This window comes from Myxine glutinosa, chromosome 3 (assembly GCF_964187855.1).
Source record: "Myxine glutinosa chromosome 3, kmMyxGlut1.1, whole genome shotgun sequence".
NCBI classification, from domain to species: Eukaryota; Metazoa; Chordata; class Myxini; order Myxiniformes; family Myxinidae; genus Myxine; species Myxine glutinosa.
In genome coordinates this window covers 91,092,418-91,108,951 of record NC_136263.1, presented here as the reverse complement: position 1 = coordinate 91,108,951, position 16,534 = coordinate 91,092,418, and the positions used below count along the sequence as shown (strand labels likewise).

General features: G+C 42.7%; 1 protein-coding gene across 1 annotated transcript; it reads right to left on the bottom strand.

Moving 5' to 3' along the window:
- Positions 1 to 4,825: 4,825 nt before the first annotated feature.
- On the bottom strand, positions 4,826 to 6,429 carry LOC144891336 (uncharacterized). Its single transcript, XM_078774249.1, has 2 exons — positions 5,958 to 6,429; positions 4,826 to 5,819 (listed from the first exon to the last, which is right to left on the bottom strand). The coding sequence occupies exons 1-2, from the start codon at positions 6,324 to 6,326 to the stop codon at positions 4,971 to 4,973; spliced, it is 1,218 nt and encodes a 405-aa protein (XP_078630375.1). The 5' UTR covers positions 6,327 to 6,429; the 3' UTR covers positions 4,826 to 4,970.
- Between the last annotated feature and the right edge of the window lie 10,105 nt (positions 6,430 to 16,534).

Genomic DNA, 16,534 nt, shown 5'->3' with positions numbered 1-16,534 from the left:
GTTTTTCAACACTAACACAAGTGCGAAAAGTGGTTTTTCAACACTATCACAAGTGCAAAAAGTGTTTTTTCCACACTAATACAAGTGCAAAAGTGGTTTCCTGCACCAACACAAGTGCAAAAAGTGTTTTTTCCAAACTAATACAAGTGCAAAAGTGGTTTCCTGCACCAACACAAGTGCAAAAAGTGGTTTTTCAACACTAACACAAGTGCGAAAAGTGGTTTTTCAACACTATCACAAGTGCAAAAACTGTTTTTTCCACACTAATACAAGTGCAAAAGTGGTTTTTCAACACTAACACAAGTGAGAAAAGTGGTTTTTCAACACTATCATAAGTGCGAAAAGTGGTTTTTCCACTCTAATACAAGTGCAAAAGTGGTTTCCTGCACCAACACAAGTGCGAAAAGTGGTTTTTCAACACTAACACAAGTGCGAAAAGTGGTTTTTCAACACTATCACAAGTGCAAAAAGTGTTTTTTCCACACTAATACAAGTGCAAAAGTGGTTTCCTGCACCAACACAAGTGCGAAAAGTGGTTTTTCAACACCACCACAAGTGCGAAAAGTGGTTTTTCAACACTATCACAAGTGCAAAAAGTGTTTTTTCCACACTAATACAAGTGCAAAAGTGGTTTCCTGCACCAACACAAGTGGGAAAAGTGGATTTTCAACACTAACACAAGTGCGAAAAGTGGTTTTTCAACACTATCACAAGTGCAAAAAGTGTTTTTTCCAAACTAATACAAGTGCAAAAGTGGTTTCCTGCACCAACACAAGTGCAAAAAGTGGTTTTTCAACACTAACACAAGTGCGAAAAGTGGTTTTTCAACACTATCACAAGTGCAAAAACTGTTTTTTCCACACTAATACAAGTGCAAAAGTGGTTTTTCAACACTAACACAAGTGAGAAAAGTGGTTTTTCAACACTATCATAAGTGCGAAAAGTGGTTTTTCCACTCTAATACAAGTGCAAAAGTGGTTTCCTGCACCAACACAAGTGCGAAAAGTGGTTTTTCAACACTAACACAAGTGCGAAAAGTGGTTTTTCAACACTATCACAAGTGCAAAAAGTGTTTTTTCCACACGAATACAAGTGCAAAAGTGGTTTCCTGCACCAACACGAGTGCGAAATGTGGTTTTTCAACACTAACACAAGTGCGAAAAGTGGTTTTTCAACACTATCATAAGTGCGAAAAGTGTTTTTTCCACACTAATACAAGTGCAAAAGTGGTTTCCTGCACCAACACAAGTGGGGAAAGTGGATTTTCAACACTAACACAAGTGCGAAAAGTGGTTTTTCAACACTATCACAAGTGCGAAAAGTGTTTTTTCCACCCTAATACAAGTGCAAAAGTGGTTTCCTGCACCAACACAAGTGCGAAAAGTGGTTTTTCAACACTAACACAAGTGCGAAAAGTGGGTTTTCAACACTAACACAAGTGCGAAAAGTGGTTTCCTTCACTAACACAAGTGCGAAAAGTGGTTTTTCAACACTAACACAAGTGCGAAAAGTGGTTTTTCAACACTATCACAAATGCGAAAAGTGGTTTTTCCACTCTAATACAAGTGCAAAAGTGGTTTCCTGCACCAACACAAGTGCGAAAAGTGGTTTTTCAACAATAACAGAAGTGCGAAAAGTGGTTTTTCAACACTAACACAAGTGCGAAAAGTGGTTTTTCAATACTATCACAAGTGCAAAAAGTGTTTTTTCCACACTAATACAAGTGCAAAAGTGGTTTCCTGCACCAACACAAGTGGGAAAAGTGGATTTTCAACACTAACACAAGTGCGAAAAGTGGTTTTTCAACACTAACACAAGTGCAAAAAGTGGTTTTTCCACACTAATACAAGTGCAAAAGTGGTTTCCTGCACCAACACAAGTGCAAAAAGTGGTTTTTCAACACTAACACAAGTGCGAAAAGTGGTTTTTCAACACTATCACAAGTGTAAAAAGTGTTTTTTCCACACTCATACAAGTGCAAAAGTGGTTTCCTGCACCAACACAAGTGGGAAAAGTGGATTTTCAACACTAACAGAAGTGCGAAAAGTGGTTTTTCAACACTATCACAAGTGCAAAAAGTGTTTTTTCCACACTAATACAAGTGTAAAAGTGGTTTCCTGCTCCAACACAAGTGCGAAAAGTGGTTTTTCAACACTAACACAAGTGCGAAAAGTGGTTTTTCAACACTATCACAAGTGCAAAAAGTGTTTTTTCCACACTAATACAAGTGCAAAAGTGGTTTCCTGCACCAACACAAGTGCGAAAAGTGGTTTTTCAACACTAACGCAATTGCGAAAAGTGGTTTTTCAACACTATCACAAGTGCAAAAAGTGTTTTTTCCACACTAATACAAGTGCAAAAGTGGTTTCCTGCACCAACACATGTGCGAAAAGTGGTTTTTCAACACTAACACAAGTGCGAAAAGTGGTTTTTCAACACTATCACAAGTGCAAAAAGTGTTTTTTCCACACCAATACAAGTGCAAAAGTGGTTTGCTGCACCAACACAAGTGGGAAAAGTGGATTTTCAACACTAATACAAGTGCGAAAAGTGGTTTTTCAACACTATCACAAGTGCGAAAAGTGTTTTCTCCACACTAATACAAGTGCAAAAGTGGTTTCCTGCACCAACACAAGTGCGAAAAGTGGTTTTTCAACACTAACACAAGTGCGAAAAGTGGGTTTTCAACACTAACACAAGTGCGAAAAGTGGTTTCCTTCACTAACACAAGTGCGAAAAGTGGTTTTTCAACACTAACACAAGTGCGAAAAGTGGTTTTTCAACACTATCACAAATGCGAAAAGTGGTTTTTCCACTCTAATACAAGTGCAAAAGTGGTTTCCTGCACCAACACAAGTGCGAAAAGTGGTTTTTCAACACTAACAGAAGTGCGAAAAGTGGTTTTTCAACACTAACACAAGTGCGAAAAGTGGTTTTTCAACACTATCACAAGTGCAAAAAGTGTTTTTTCCACACTAATACAAGTGCAAAAGTGGTTTCCTGCACCAACACAAGTGGGAAAAGTGGATTTTCAACACTAACACAAGTGCGAAAAGTGGTTTTTCAACACTATCACAAGTGCAAAAAGTGTTTTTTCCAAACTAATACAAGTGCAAAAGTGGTTTCCTGCACCAACACAAGTGCAAAAAGTGGTTTTTCAACACTAACACAAGTGCGAAAAGTGGTTTTTCAACACTATCACAAGTGCAAAAACTGTTTTTTCCACACTAATACAAGTGCAAAAGTGGTTTTTCAACACTATCATAAGTGCGAAAAGTGGTTTTTCCACTCTAATACAAGTGCAAAAGTGGTTTCCTGCACCAACACAAGTGCGAAAAGTGGTTTTTCAACACTAACACAAGTGCGAAAAGTGGTTTTTCAACACTATCACAAGTGCAAAAAGTGTTTTTTCCACACTAATACAAGTGCAAAAGTGGTTTCCTGCACCAACACAAGTGCGAAAAGTGGTTTTTCAACACTAACACAAGTGCGAAAAGTGGTTTTTCAACACTATCACAAGTGCAAAAAGTGTTTTTTCCACACTAATACAAGTGCAAAAGTGGTTTCCTGCACCAACACAAGTGGGAAAAGTGGATTTTCAACACTAACACAAGTGCGAAAAGTGGTTTTTCAACACTATCACAAGTGCAAAAAGTGTTTTTTCCAAACTAATACAAGTGCAAAAGTGGTTTCCTGCACCAACACAAGTGCAAAAAGTGGTTTTTCAACACTAACACAAGTGCGAAAAGTGGTTTTTCAACACTATCACAAGTGCAAAAACTGTTTTTTCCACACTAATACAAGTGCAAAAGTGGTTTTTCAACACTAACACAAGTGAGAAAAGTGGTTTTTCAACACTATCATAAGTGCGAAAAGTGGTTTTTCAACACTAACACAAGTGCGAAAAGTGGTTTTTCAACACTATCACAAATGCGAAAAGTGGTTTTTCCACTCTAATACAAGTGCAAAAGTGGTTTCCTGCACCAACACAAGTGCGAAAAGTGGTTTTTCAACACTAACAGAAGTGCGAAAAGTGGTTTTTCAACACTAACACAAGTGCGAAAAGTGGTTTTTCAACACTATCACAAGTGCAAAAAGTGTTTTTTCCACACTAATACAAGTGCAAAAGTGGTTTCCTGCACCAACACAAGTGGGAAAAGTGGATTTTCAACACTAACACAAGTGCGAAAAGTGGTTTTTCAACACTATCACAAGTGCAAAAAGTGTTTTTTCCAAACTAATACAAGTGCAAAAGTGGTTTCCTGCACCAGCACAAGTGCAAAAAGTGGTTTTTCAACACTAACACAAGTGCGAAAAGTGGTTTTTCAACACTATCACAAGTGCAAAAACTGTTTTTTCCACACTAATACAAGTGCAAAAGTGGTTTTTCAACACTAACACAAGTGAGAAAAGTGGTTTTTCAACACTATCATAAGTGCGAAAAGTGGTTTTTCCACTCTAATACAAGTAGTCTAGTAGGAAGGCTAGGTCCCCCTGCACCCCCCGGAGATATACTTCTAATCAGTGTTTCTAGATTGGAAAAAATGTCTAGAAAATGACTAGCTATGGCCCCAAGCTGAAAAAATGTCCCACATACCATTTTTATGCAAATTACTGCTGCCATTATCAAAAAAACGATTTTTGACATATCTCAGCCAATATTGCAGATAATTGAAAAATGAAGGTGTCTAGACCCATGTTTTGAAGGGCATAGATCATGATAGAACTATTCATAACATGATTACATGTGTCTATGGTATACTAGTATGCTAATTAGTGCTTTATTTACAAAATAATCACAGTTTTACGAAATAATAGACTCATATTAAGGTCCGTCTACACAGACGTTAACACAAAGTTTTATTTTTCTAAATATTACAACTGTCAAAATAGTCCTAGCACTCAATGTGACCACTCTTCTCTTGCTTGTTTTAGATAAACATCATTAGCATTAGTGATTCTACACTGAGTCAGTCATCATCATTTTCATCGAAATCGTCAGAGTCAAACTCTTCTTCTCCTTCCTCTTCCTCCTCCTCTTCGTGCTCTCCTGTGTTCAGAAGATCCACCAGTGAGGTTGGTAGGATGGGACCACTGGACCACATTGGTTTCAACAGTCCTTCATCAGTCCTTATCCATCCTTGCTCCTCATAAGGTTTTGGCTTTTCGATGATAGGTTGATCGGCTCTTTTGTACAATGCTACGCGGTGGTTCACACGCTGGATGTGCGGCTTCAGGGCAGACTGGCATGGAGGAAGGCGAGCCAGATCAACCTTGGACTTGGATGTGAGGGTCTTGTCCTCTCCCACCATTTTTCGTAGCAGCTTGGCACGGACAATGTCCACTGATGACTCGCGACTCTGGCCGTACATCACACAGGTGAATTTTTCTAACTGCCTCTCCACCTCAGGGTTGGCATCCCAGTTGTCACCCAGTTCACCGAATGCCCTGTGAAACCTGGGATTCTTCTCCAGCTTTTTCAAGGGCCCGACTTTTCCCTTCCCTTTGAAGGCACTGGTGCAGTCTTCTCCGCTGAACACATAGTACCCCAGGAGAGTGGCACAGTAGTCCTCTCCCAGGGATTCTGCCAGCTCAGAGACGTTGACAAGTTGGCGATGCTTCCCTGACCCTGTATCCAGGTACACCGTCAGCTTGATGTTGTGGGCATGGTGGAGCAGGATCAGGAGGATGTCTGTGTCCGGTGTTCTGACTACAGCGTTCTTGTATCCGATGGTAGCAGCATGATGGAGGTACAGAACCACCCTGGTATCAGTCTCTTCCTGGTTGCTGTAGATCGTGGGGAGTTCACGTACCTCGACCTGAAACACAAAAAGGCACCGCATTTCAATCACCAGTCACTGCCAGTTTCAGATCTAGACAAACATCACAGGTAATCACCTTTTTTTCAGGAAAAATTACAAATTGAATCGCCATTCACGAAGGGCTTTCAATTTTACCTTGCCATTCGTTGAGGCAAGTTGGTGGGCCTTCCCCTCCACGATCAGCACAGCCATCTCTGTTCTCTCCAGCCTGGTAGCTGCCTCTTGTCCACTCCACACTTTCAGAAGAAGCTGGCACATCTGCTTTTTGTTGTCGTCATTTGCAAGGAACATTTTGAAGTCATATGGCTTCCTGGTTGCTGGTCCAGCCAGAATGATCTTCTCTGAGCTGCCCCGCCTCAGCCTTTCCTGCGCTTTGATTGACTCAGGATGGTAACTGTCAGTGGAGAACAGAAAGTGCTGCTTGGCCACCATCTGATCAAGCACCTGCAAGCATATCTCACCACATGTTGGGGGAAGGTTGGCAAGGGTATGCAGCAGCGCCATTCCATCCTGGATGAACAGGGCATCCTTGGGGTATTGCAGATCTTGTGGTGTGGTGTCCTCTAAAAGGTAGTGCAGAATGGAGGCTTTGTTGGTTTTGCAGAAGAACCCATCTGGTGTCCCAGTTGTAGAATTGAATTGTAGAATATATAATATATATATAGTTGTAGAATGCTGTGCGGAAAGCTTTAAAACATGACGGATGGTGTTTGGCCTCACATGCAAAGAGGTCTTTGTTTTTCACCTTTCGATGGAGTCGATAGAGACCCATTTTCTCAGCCCGTGTTTCGATTTGCTCCCATGCATTTTCTTTGTTTTTAAAGGATGGGAAGGTTGTAGGCCTCTCAGTATTGCGATGAGCATCTTTGGTCTCAACTTTCTCACAAAATATACACTCTGGCGGGAAGATGGGTTCAGCAGAACCTCCTGGTTTACGAGGAGAGTGATGCCATGATGAGGTTGATGGCCCTGGTTCTGTATCATCTCCCAGACGATGAAAGTGGCGGACAAAGTGCTTATAACACTTGCTGTGATATCCTACTCTTTCTAGGTCATCAGGAAGAGTTGCCGGGATCTGATCACATACTGATTGCATACGACATGGGGAGTCATGCGGTTGGTTGAGACGTCTATCCCGGATCTTTTGAAGCAGTTGCAGTTTTTCTGAAGCAGATCCTTTAATTTTACGGAGGGGCGTGAAATCCCCATGATCAGACATGGATGGTACATGAAGGATGCATGTAGGAGGAGAGCTTTGGGCTGCAGGTTCTACACTCCGTTTTCTTTTGGGCATGCTTGCTGTCGATGTCTACCATCACTGTTAAATGACAAATAAGAAATCACGAATGATGTTAAAAGTGCCTGTGAAAGGAGGCTCTGAGTTTTCAGTGAGGTAACAGAGGTTCTGAGTCATGTTCTACACTAGGGTACTTTTTAGCTGACTAAACCATGTTTAGTGGCATCAAAAGTGCTAATAGCTAAAACATCTAAATTCTTCCACACTAACGTTAGCTATCTAGGCCAATGAAACATTGTGCTAAGTTACTGTAGCTAGCTCAGCTGTCGTGCCTCTTTCTGGTTCAATTCATATACAGAAGTCAACAGATATGTCTCATGTTTGGCATTAACAAAAGTTTAAGTTACACCGACATTAGGAACATACTGTACATAGATGAGGCTAGCTTTAACGTTAGCTAACATGGTGCTAGCTGGCTCAGCTGTTATTCTGCCTGTTTATGATTTCATGCAGAAACTGAAGTCAAGAGTGTGAGTAACATTATAGTTAGCATCTTACCTGGCTAGATTGGAGGATGAATACCAAGAACAACACACAGATGGAATGGAAGACTGAACTTTCAACTGAGGTATTCAATAACATCAACGTTACCAATTGATACGAGCGCGCGACATTACCAATTGATACGAGCGCGCGAGCGCGCATGTTACATGGATGGAAATGTAAAATGGCAGCTATAGCAGCACTAATTTGGATCTCTAGTCTGTCATTTCTGCACTGTGATTGGATAACATAAAAAAATATGTTTGGGAGTTAACAGCAGGAGTTGGTAGATTTTACGTGGGCTGGGTGAGAAACCTTTAAATAAGCAAGTGAAAATCTCTCGCAATACAAAGTCAATGGTGGGAAGAAAAGTTGAGTGGTACCAATGTTACTGCCAATGTCCCGCCCCTATGCAAGACTCAGGAGCATCTTGTTGACATTTAACCTTGAAAATACCTGGGTTTAGACCCCTTATGTACCATGTTAAGTTATCTGCAGTATTAACGTATCCTTATCATTTGTAAAACTGATTATTTTGTAATTACAGCATTAATATGCATACTAGTATACCATAGACACATGTAATCATGTTATGAATAGTTCTATCATGATCTATGCCCTTCAAAACATGGGTCTAGACACCTTCATTTTTCAATTATCTGCAATATTGGCTGAGATATGTCAAAAATCGTTTTTTTGATAATGGCAGCAGTAATTTGCATAAAAATGGTATGTGGGACATTTTTTCAGCTTGGGGCCATAGCTAGTCATTTTCTACACATTTTTTCCAATCTAGAAACACTGATTAGAAGTATATCTCCGGGGGGTGCAGGGGGACCTAGTCTTCCTACTAGACGGAACAAAAGCTTGATGATGATGACATCATCAGTGAAGTGGTATACCAGCCAAAAATGTTTTAATCAAATTCCTTATCCTAAAAATCTGGAATTGAATGCACATGATCAATGACCCATTTGTATTGAAGTATTAAATTTGTGACATCATAGGTCACATGGCTTGGCAGCCATATTGGATTTAACCTAAAGCCTTAAAAAAAACATCTTCTCCCAAACCACCAAAGTGATCGACTGGAAACTTTACATGCGTCATCGACTAGGAATGACGATTAAAAGTTGATCACAAACACATTAGCGGTCACATGGTGTGACAGCCATATTGGATTGAAGGAAAATATTAAATAATTATATCTCAGAAACCGTTTACCCTATGGATGCCAAACTTTACAAATGGCATCTAACACAATTGCTGCATATAGTTTTAAAATAATGACGTCATAGGTCATGTTGGTTGGCAGCTATCTTGGATAGAAAAACGAACCTTATCCAATCAAAATGAAACTTCACAAACATGATCCCCTACCCATACATATGCAGACTGTACATTTTTGATGCCATATGCCATGTGATTTGGCAGCCATATTAGCTTGAAAGGCAATATCTTTAAAAATCTCTAAAAAAAAAAAACCTCATTAAAAAAAACCTATTTTTAAAAAACTTGAGCCTCCGCTTCCTGTTCCCCAGGTGAGGTTGTGTCGTCTGAGCTCGTCCACATCGATCAAAGTTAAGTGTTATTTTTTCAAAGTTAAGTCTATTTTGCTGTGTTTGTGTTTACTGTGTGTTTCTAGTTTGATCTTGTTTTGCATTTTGTGCAAATTTGTGTATTAGTCAGTCAGTTTGGTCGTATGTTTGGGGCCTGGATAGCCTCGAGGCCTGCCCAGTCTCCTCCTTTCGGTCTTTTGTTTATTCACGTTCGTTCTTTCTCTAGATTACCTTTTTCACCCCATAGACAAAGTTTAACTTCTCTATTTGGGGGGGGTGGTGGGGAAGGGCTTAATATTAATAATGGGTAGCAAGGTCTGACTTCCAAAATTACCATTTGTTAGTGTAGTTACAGTGTACGTGAAATCACAAATACAGTTTACGTTCATTATTGTTACTCACGTTTAAATATGGGATGTTTTTATCTTAATTGTAAACTACTGAAAAAAATTAAGGTGGGGGCATTGCCTGCCCTGATCCCCCCTCACCCCCCCCCCCGCCCCACTGTTGCTCCTACCCCCCAAACTCTGCCGGTGTTTCACCTCCTACTTCCCCATAACCTCTTACATAAATCTATGTCTTAAATACAAAAAGAAAAATTCATATTAATAATTACCTTCTCTCCTCGCAGCCCACCCGTGTCCCGACCCTCCCTTCTTCCATCATAACTTCTTCCTCTCCAACAATATTTTTTTCACCTTTCCAATTTGTGAAAAATTCACCATTCACCTTCAACCTTTCTTCTTTCTCAGATCCGCTTTCACTAACCTTAAAAAAAAAAAAAAATTTAACAAAGCATATAAAAAGGAGGGCTCTCTTTCCGTACTAAAAAATTGCTGATACACCTCCCGGTTCCTTCGCTCTGCTCTGCTGGCTTATTTATGTCCTTTTCTTCTGCATTTTAGGGAATTTCCCAGACTGTTCACGGTTTTGTTTTAAAATGTTTAAACTCCCCCTTGCCATGTTGTATTCATTTGTATATTATAACTTGCTCTTCTTCTTTCTATTAAAAAGGCTGTCTTCAATTTGCTCATTAAATCTTTCCATCACAAACAAAGATTCAATCTCTTAGAGCTCTTCCTTTTTTCATTCTCTAAACTCACCTTCATTCCACCCCTCCTCAAACGTTTTCCAACAGATCTCTGACTTGAATATCTCAAGAAACCAAGTTTGTAATAAATATTCGATTTTCATTAATCATTCAAAACTTTCAAAACTCCCAATTCACCCCTCCCCCTCAAATCTCCCCTCATCCCTCCCCTTCTAATCTCCCTTCTCACCCCTCCCCCTCAATTCTCCCCTCACCCCTCTCCTTCAAATCTCCCCTCCACTTCAAAACTCCCCCCTCACGCCTCCGCTGCAAATCTCCCGCTCACCCCTCCTAAAAATCCCCTTCATCCCTCCCCCTCAAATCTTCCCCCTTTCTCCTCCCGTCCAAAACTCCCTCCTCAACCCTTCACTTCAAAACTCCCCTTCACCCCTTCCCTTCAAATCTCCCCTTCACCATTTTTCTTCAATTCCCCCCTCTCACCCCTCCTCCTCAAAGTTGCCTCTTAACTCCTCACCTCTGTCCAAATCCTGGTGGCGTCTGGTAAAATCTGTTTCTGGTGTTTGTTCCCCCTCCATCCCCTCCCTCACCTTAAATGGCCACATGGCTGACCCCGCACGTGAAAAAGCCGAATGCCTCAACTCTGTGTTTGCCTCTAAATCTTGTGTCCCAAACCCATCCCTCTCTGTACCCACCGTACCCAGTCGTACCCAGCTGCTCCTGGACTCTGTGTCCTTTCCTCCTGACAAGGTGGAAAAGTTTCTGTCAACCCTCGACTCTGATTCTGCAACTGGACCTGACGGCATCAGCCCACGGGTCCTAAAATCATGTTCTTCCGCTCTTTCACTCCCTCTCTCTGTTCTCTTCACCCTCTCTTTTGCTCAAGGTCATCTTCCATCTGCTTGGAAATCTGCCAACATCACCGCTTTGCACAAAAAAGGTGCAAAAACATATCCCAGCAACTACAGACCAATCAGCCTTCTCCCAATTATCAGCAAGGTCATGGAATTCATCATTGCTTCAGATATGAAATCTTTCCTCTTCTCCAATGGCTTGATCTCTGATCATCAATTTGGTTTCAGACCTGGACACTCCACTCTGGACATGCTGCTTCTGCTTTCTCAACAATGGATGGAGGTCCTCAATGCCAAACAGGAAATTAGAGCAGTCTCCCTTGACATATCACGTGCCTTCGATACAGTCTGGCACCCCGCTCTGCTCACCAAACTCTCCTCTTTTGGTATCCATGGAAATCTCCACGCATGGCTGGCGGACTTCCTCTCTAGTCGTAGTCAACGTGTGGCCCTGAATGGGTTTCTCTCATCTCCTCTTCCTGTTCAGGCTGGAGTTCCCCAAGGCAGTGTTCTGGGCCCTGTGCTTTTTCTGGTCTTCATCAATGATCTCTCTGACTCTCTTGAAAATCCTATTTATCTCTTTGCTGACGACTCTACTCTCTGTCGCTCCATTCTTCATCCCTCAGATCGGCAGTCTGCAGCCTCCTCACTCTCTGCAGACCTTGACAAAATCACAGACTGGGCAAACAAGTGGAACATCTATCTATAATTCCAGCAATCTCTGTGTGTCTGTGTGTCTGTGTGTCTGTGTGTCTGTGTGTCTGTGTGTCTGTGTGTCTGTGTGTCTGTGTGTCTGTGACCGCTGTTTCTCGACAACCACGGGTCCGATATACTTTAAACTTGCCAGGTATATTGCTGGGGACCCGAGGATGTGCCTTTTCAAGGTTTGTAATTAATCGGACAAGTACTTACCGAGCTATGTCCAAAAAATGCTTCAACCAATCAGAGAGCAGCGAGCTATCACGTGTGCCGAACGTGGCGATCAGACTCTGCCTCGGACGGCACATTTGACAGCGTATTCATTTATTTCACGTTGGAAAACTATGTTGCCGTTAAACTATGTTTTAAAACGAATTCAAACTGCGATTAAATTAAAACGATTCATCGTAACTGCGATTTGCGAACTTCCGGACAGTGACGACTTCACTTCCGGCAGCCAATCACAGAACGCTTTGTTGCGTAGGCGTGGCCGATGTGAGATGAGCGGAGCTGAGCGCGTTACGAGCTGACCGCCATTACGGTACGTAATTCGATTTCTTATGCGCATTATTTCTCCCAATTCAGTCAGAGCGAAGGGCGGAAGCGAAGAGCGTTGTTTTTTTTGTTTACGGGCGTACGGGCGGGGTAGAGCGTACGGGTAGCGTTTTTTTTTTTTTTTGCCAAGGAACGGGCACCCACGTACGGGCAATGCCCTAGTGTCTTTCAATCCTGACAAATCTCACACTCTTATGATGTCTCTCCGAAAAGACCGACTGGACAACCCTCCCATCCACTTTCTGAATAATCCTCTCCAAGAAGTTCTGTCACTCAAGCTTTTGGGTCTCACTATCTGCCATGATCTTTCCTGGAAAAACCACATTTCAAATCTGGCCTCCAAAGCCAGTCGCCGACTGGGCATCCTCCGTCGTGCGAAGTCCTTCCTTGGCACACCTGAGCTCCTCACCACATACAAGGCTTTCATCCGCAGCTCAATGGAATACTGCTCTCCCCTCTGGGCTGGTGCTCCTGCCTCACACCTAGCTCGCCTTCGCGCTGTTGAAACCAAAGCATTCAGAATCATTGGAATCTCCCGCGATGAAGCTAACTCCAAGGGCCTCTCACTCACTCACCGCAGGCAGGTTGGTGGTCTTTCCGTCTTCTACCGACTCCTCTCTGGCCTTGCCACCCCAGCTCTCTCTGGGCTCTGTCCCGCAAATATTCCTACAGGTCGCACAAGATCTGCCTGCAACCCTCTTTTGGTTAAACTGCCAAAATCAAGACTCTCTGCTCACCTTCACTCCTTCATTCCTCTTTTCTCCCGCCTCTGGAACAAACTCCCTCACTCTCTTCAATCCCACTCCACACTCCAAGTCTTTAAAACAGCTGTTCACCACCATCTCTTATCTTCCCCCATCCAAAACCTTGATCTTTTCTACCCCCGCTAATTTCACCCCAATTCCACGTTTTGAAATACCAACTTCTGTCCTGGAAGTCCTTGGTGTCCTTGTGCTTTATACTTCTCCCTCCCCCCCCCCCCCCCCCTTCCCATGCCTCCTCCCCCCGGGCCCTCTCCCTTCCACACATCTCCCTGCTCTCGGATGTTGTGTTTCTGTGCTTCCCCTTTTCTCCCCATCTTGTCTTCCGCTCCCTCTTTTTGTGTATTTTGTTTGTCTGGTCGATTTGTTTGTGAAGTAAATGTTAGCTCTTTCACGAGCCTCGATTCAGTATACAAAAAAAAAAAAAAAAAAATACTCCTCCACAAAGCTGCCTCCTCCCCGCTTCCTCACCCTTCCAACTCATACCTCCACCTCCTCCAACCTTCTACTTCAATATGTCCCCCCTCAAACAACTCCTCACTGGACAATTACAGAGATAGAGCGGTCGGAGAGAAAGCTCGATATGAGAGAGGAGAGTGAAGGAGGAAAGCCGAAAGAGGGAAGCTTGGATATCAGACCCCGATGCCAAACTCTGTCAAAGGCTTTTGAGATATCAAGGCCCACAACAATGGATTCCGCAAAGCCTCTCAGAGAAGAGGCCGAGACATTTGTAATGTAAGAAAGGATATCTCCGGTAGATATTACCTTGCGAAAGCCATATTGATGGTCAGATAGAAGACTGTGAGATTCAAGATGCTTGAGGAAATGGTTATTGAGAAAACATTCAAAGTCTTTGGAAATAGTAGAAGTCAGAGCAATAGGACGGTAGTTGGAAGGGTTTGAACGATCATCCTTCTATAAAATAGGCTGTACTAAGGCATGTTACCAGGAAAGAGGAATTGTTTGGGTTTTTTTTTTTTTTTAAACGAAACAAACGAGCAAGCACAAGTTCTGAAGCACACTCCTTCAAGACACAAGGAGGAATGCCGTCTTGTCAGTATGCCTTGCTTGTGTCCAGAGAGAGGAGTATTTTTTTGACTGCATGGAAAGAGATTAGAGGGAGGGGCATAAGATTGGTAAGGGGTGAATCAGAGGGAGATGGAATGTTGGAGTCATCCAGAGTGGAATTAGAGGAGAAAAAAGAACCAATAAGTTGCTTTATCAGTCGGAGAGACAGCTATAGTATCATCGGAATGGAACAGCGAAGAAAGGTAGAGCGACAGAAGTTGTTGGTGACACTTTTAGTTAAGGACCAGAAAGATCTATTAGTGGAAGAAGATGAGAGGTTGTCACATATGTTTTGGATGAAGGAATGCTTTGCCTCACGAATAACATGTTTGCAATTATTTCTAGCAGATATGAAAGCTGAATGTGAGTTGGAGGAAGAAGAGTTTTTCCATGACCGATATGCCACATCTCTTGCACGAATGGCAGCAGAGCAGGAATTATTGAACCAAGAGTTGGTAGGAGAGATAAACTTGAAAGAGAAGGGGATATAACTATAAGCCTCCATTCCTGCAACAATAACTTCAGCTATACGTTCAGCAGAGATAGAGGCATCGCCCAAGGACAGGCAGTAGTCTTTCCAGGGAAAATCAGAAAATAAGTTTCGTAAACCAGTCCAGTCAGCGCTATTGAAATGCCAATACTGGTGTTTATTCGGAGCAGGAGTGGTGGTAAGCAAAGTGATGTTCACACGATTGTGGTCTGAAACCCCAATTGGAGGTGAAATTGTGTAGATGTAACGCAACAGATTAGAGGTGAAGAACAAATCCAAAGTATTGGAAGAGTGGTCATGACGATCTGGGATATGGGTAGAGCGGGTGATAGTTTGTTCCAAAGCAATGAGAATGGAACATGCAAGAGCTTGAACTCCCCCAACATCCGTGTGGGAATATTTCAACCACTCCCTGTGGTGTACATTGAAGTCTCCTAAATAGAGGAATTCTGATTGAGGGTGTTCGGATGTCATGTCCTCGTGGCAGGAATTAAGATATTCAAAGAAAGCTATAAAGTTTGTAGTGTTGGAAGAGCAGTAAGTGAAACGGAGGAAAATAGTGATGGTTGGGAGACAAATCTTAAGCCAGATGACATCAAAGTTTGGAGGTTCGAGGTCCACAAGGCGTACAGCAGGCGTGTTGATGTTGGAGTAAACACACACTCCTCCCTAAAAACGGATTCGTGAGTGAAGGTTGTAGTTCAAAATGTTAAAGGAGTTAAGAAGAATGTCATGTGACAATTGGGTCTCTGAGGAACTAGGGGCCATTAACTTTTCAGAGTTTTTCAAATTTAATTGGACAATGTGAGGAAATGAGAGGAAAGAGAAGTAAAGAGGGAATGTAAAGGTGAGGAGTGAACATGAGGAAGAAAAGTGTTTGATGAAAAGTGTATGATGTTTGTTTGCAAGAGAGAGAGATTAAAGCTAGCCCGGTAGCTATAGTTTGAGTGAAACAGAAAGAAAATTCAGCAATCCTGACATGGAGAGTGTAAGATGGTTCTGGGCACCATTTAACGCTAACAAGTCTGAATGGTACTACCACTCTGAGAGGTTGCTGCCTACAACCTACGACAGAAGAAACTGGTCCAACTGGAGGAGTGCTTTTTTGGAGACACCATCTCCTTACTGGATGGCCGTTGGCTCCCAAAGGGAGCTCATCCACCCTTTGACAGGTGTTGTTTTTAGTCCTGCTGGGTGTCACAGTCACCCTCCCCACTGGCGAGCCAGTGAGGGTAGCGAGTTTAGTCGCCGACTACCCAACCATGCGGCAGGTAGCACTGGGTTACATGGTACCAGTGGCATTCAAAAGAACAAGCTGACCTTCACGGTATGGACCTCAATCATCCGGGGCGTTCACTAAAACCTGATTGATCTCTCCATACAGGTTGCTTCTGACAAACCAGACATAATCTGCTTAACAGAAACTTTCCTCCTTCAAGATGTCTCTGATTCCTTAATATCTCTTCCTGGTTACTCCCTCCTCCAGTATGATAGACCTGAGCCTCGTCCTGGTGGTGGGGTTGCTATCTTTATCAAAAACTCTCTTCCTCACTCTCCTTGCACTGCCCTCTCTCCACCACACCCCCAGGAGTACCTCTGGCTACGGCTTCCTCTCCGCTCCCACCTTTTGTTTATGTGTGTTGTACCGTCCACCAAACAATGATGACTCCATTTACATCTCCCTGTCCAACAACATGGACCAACTTCTATCCACCCATCCCAACTCTCTCTTCCTCATATGTGGCGACTTCAACTGTCATCATGCCAGCTGGCTGGGTGTGGGTACCTCTCGCACCAGCCGTGGCACTACAGCAAAAGACTTCTGCGACTCATTGGGAATGACACAATCTGTCAATTTACCGACCCGGATGTCAGTCAGTGGAGTATCTTCTCTTCTA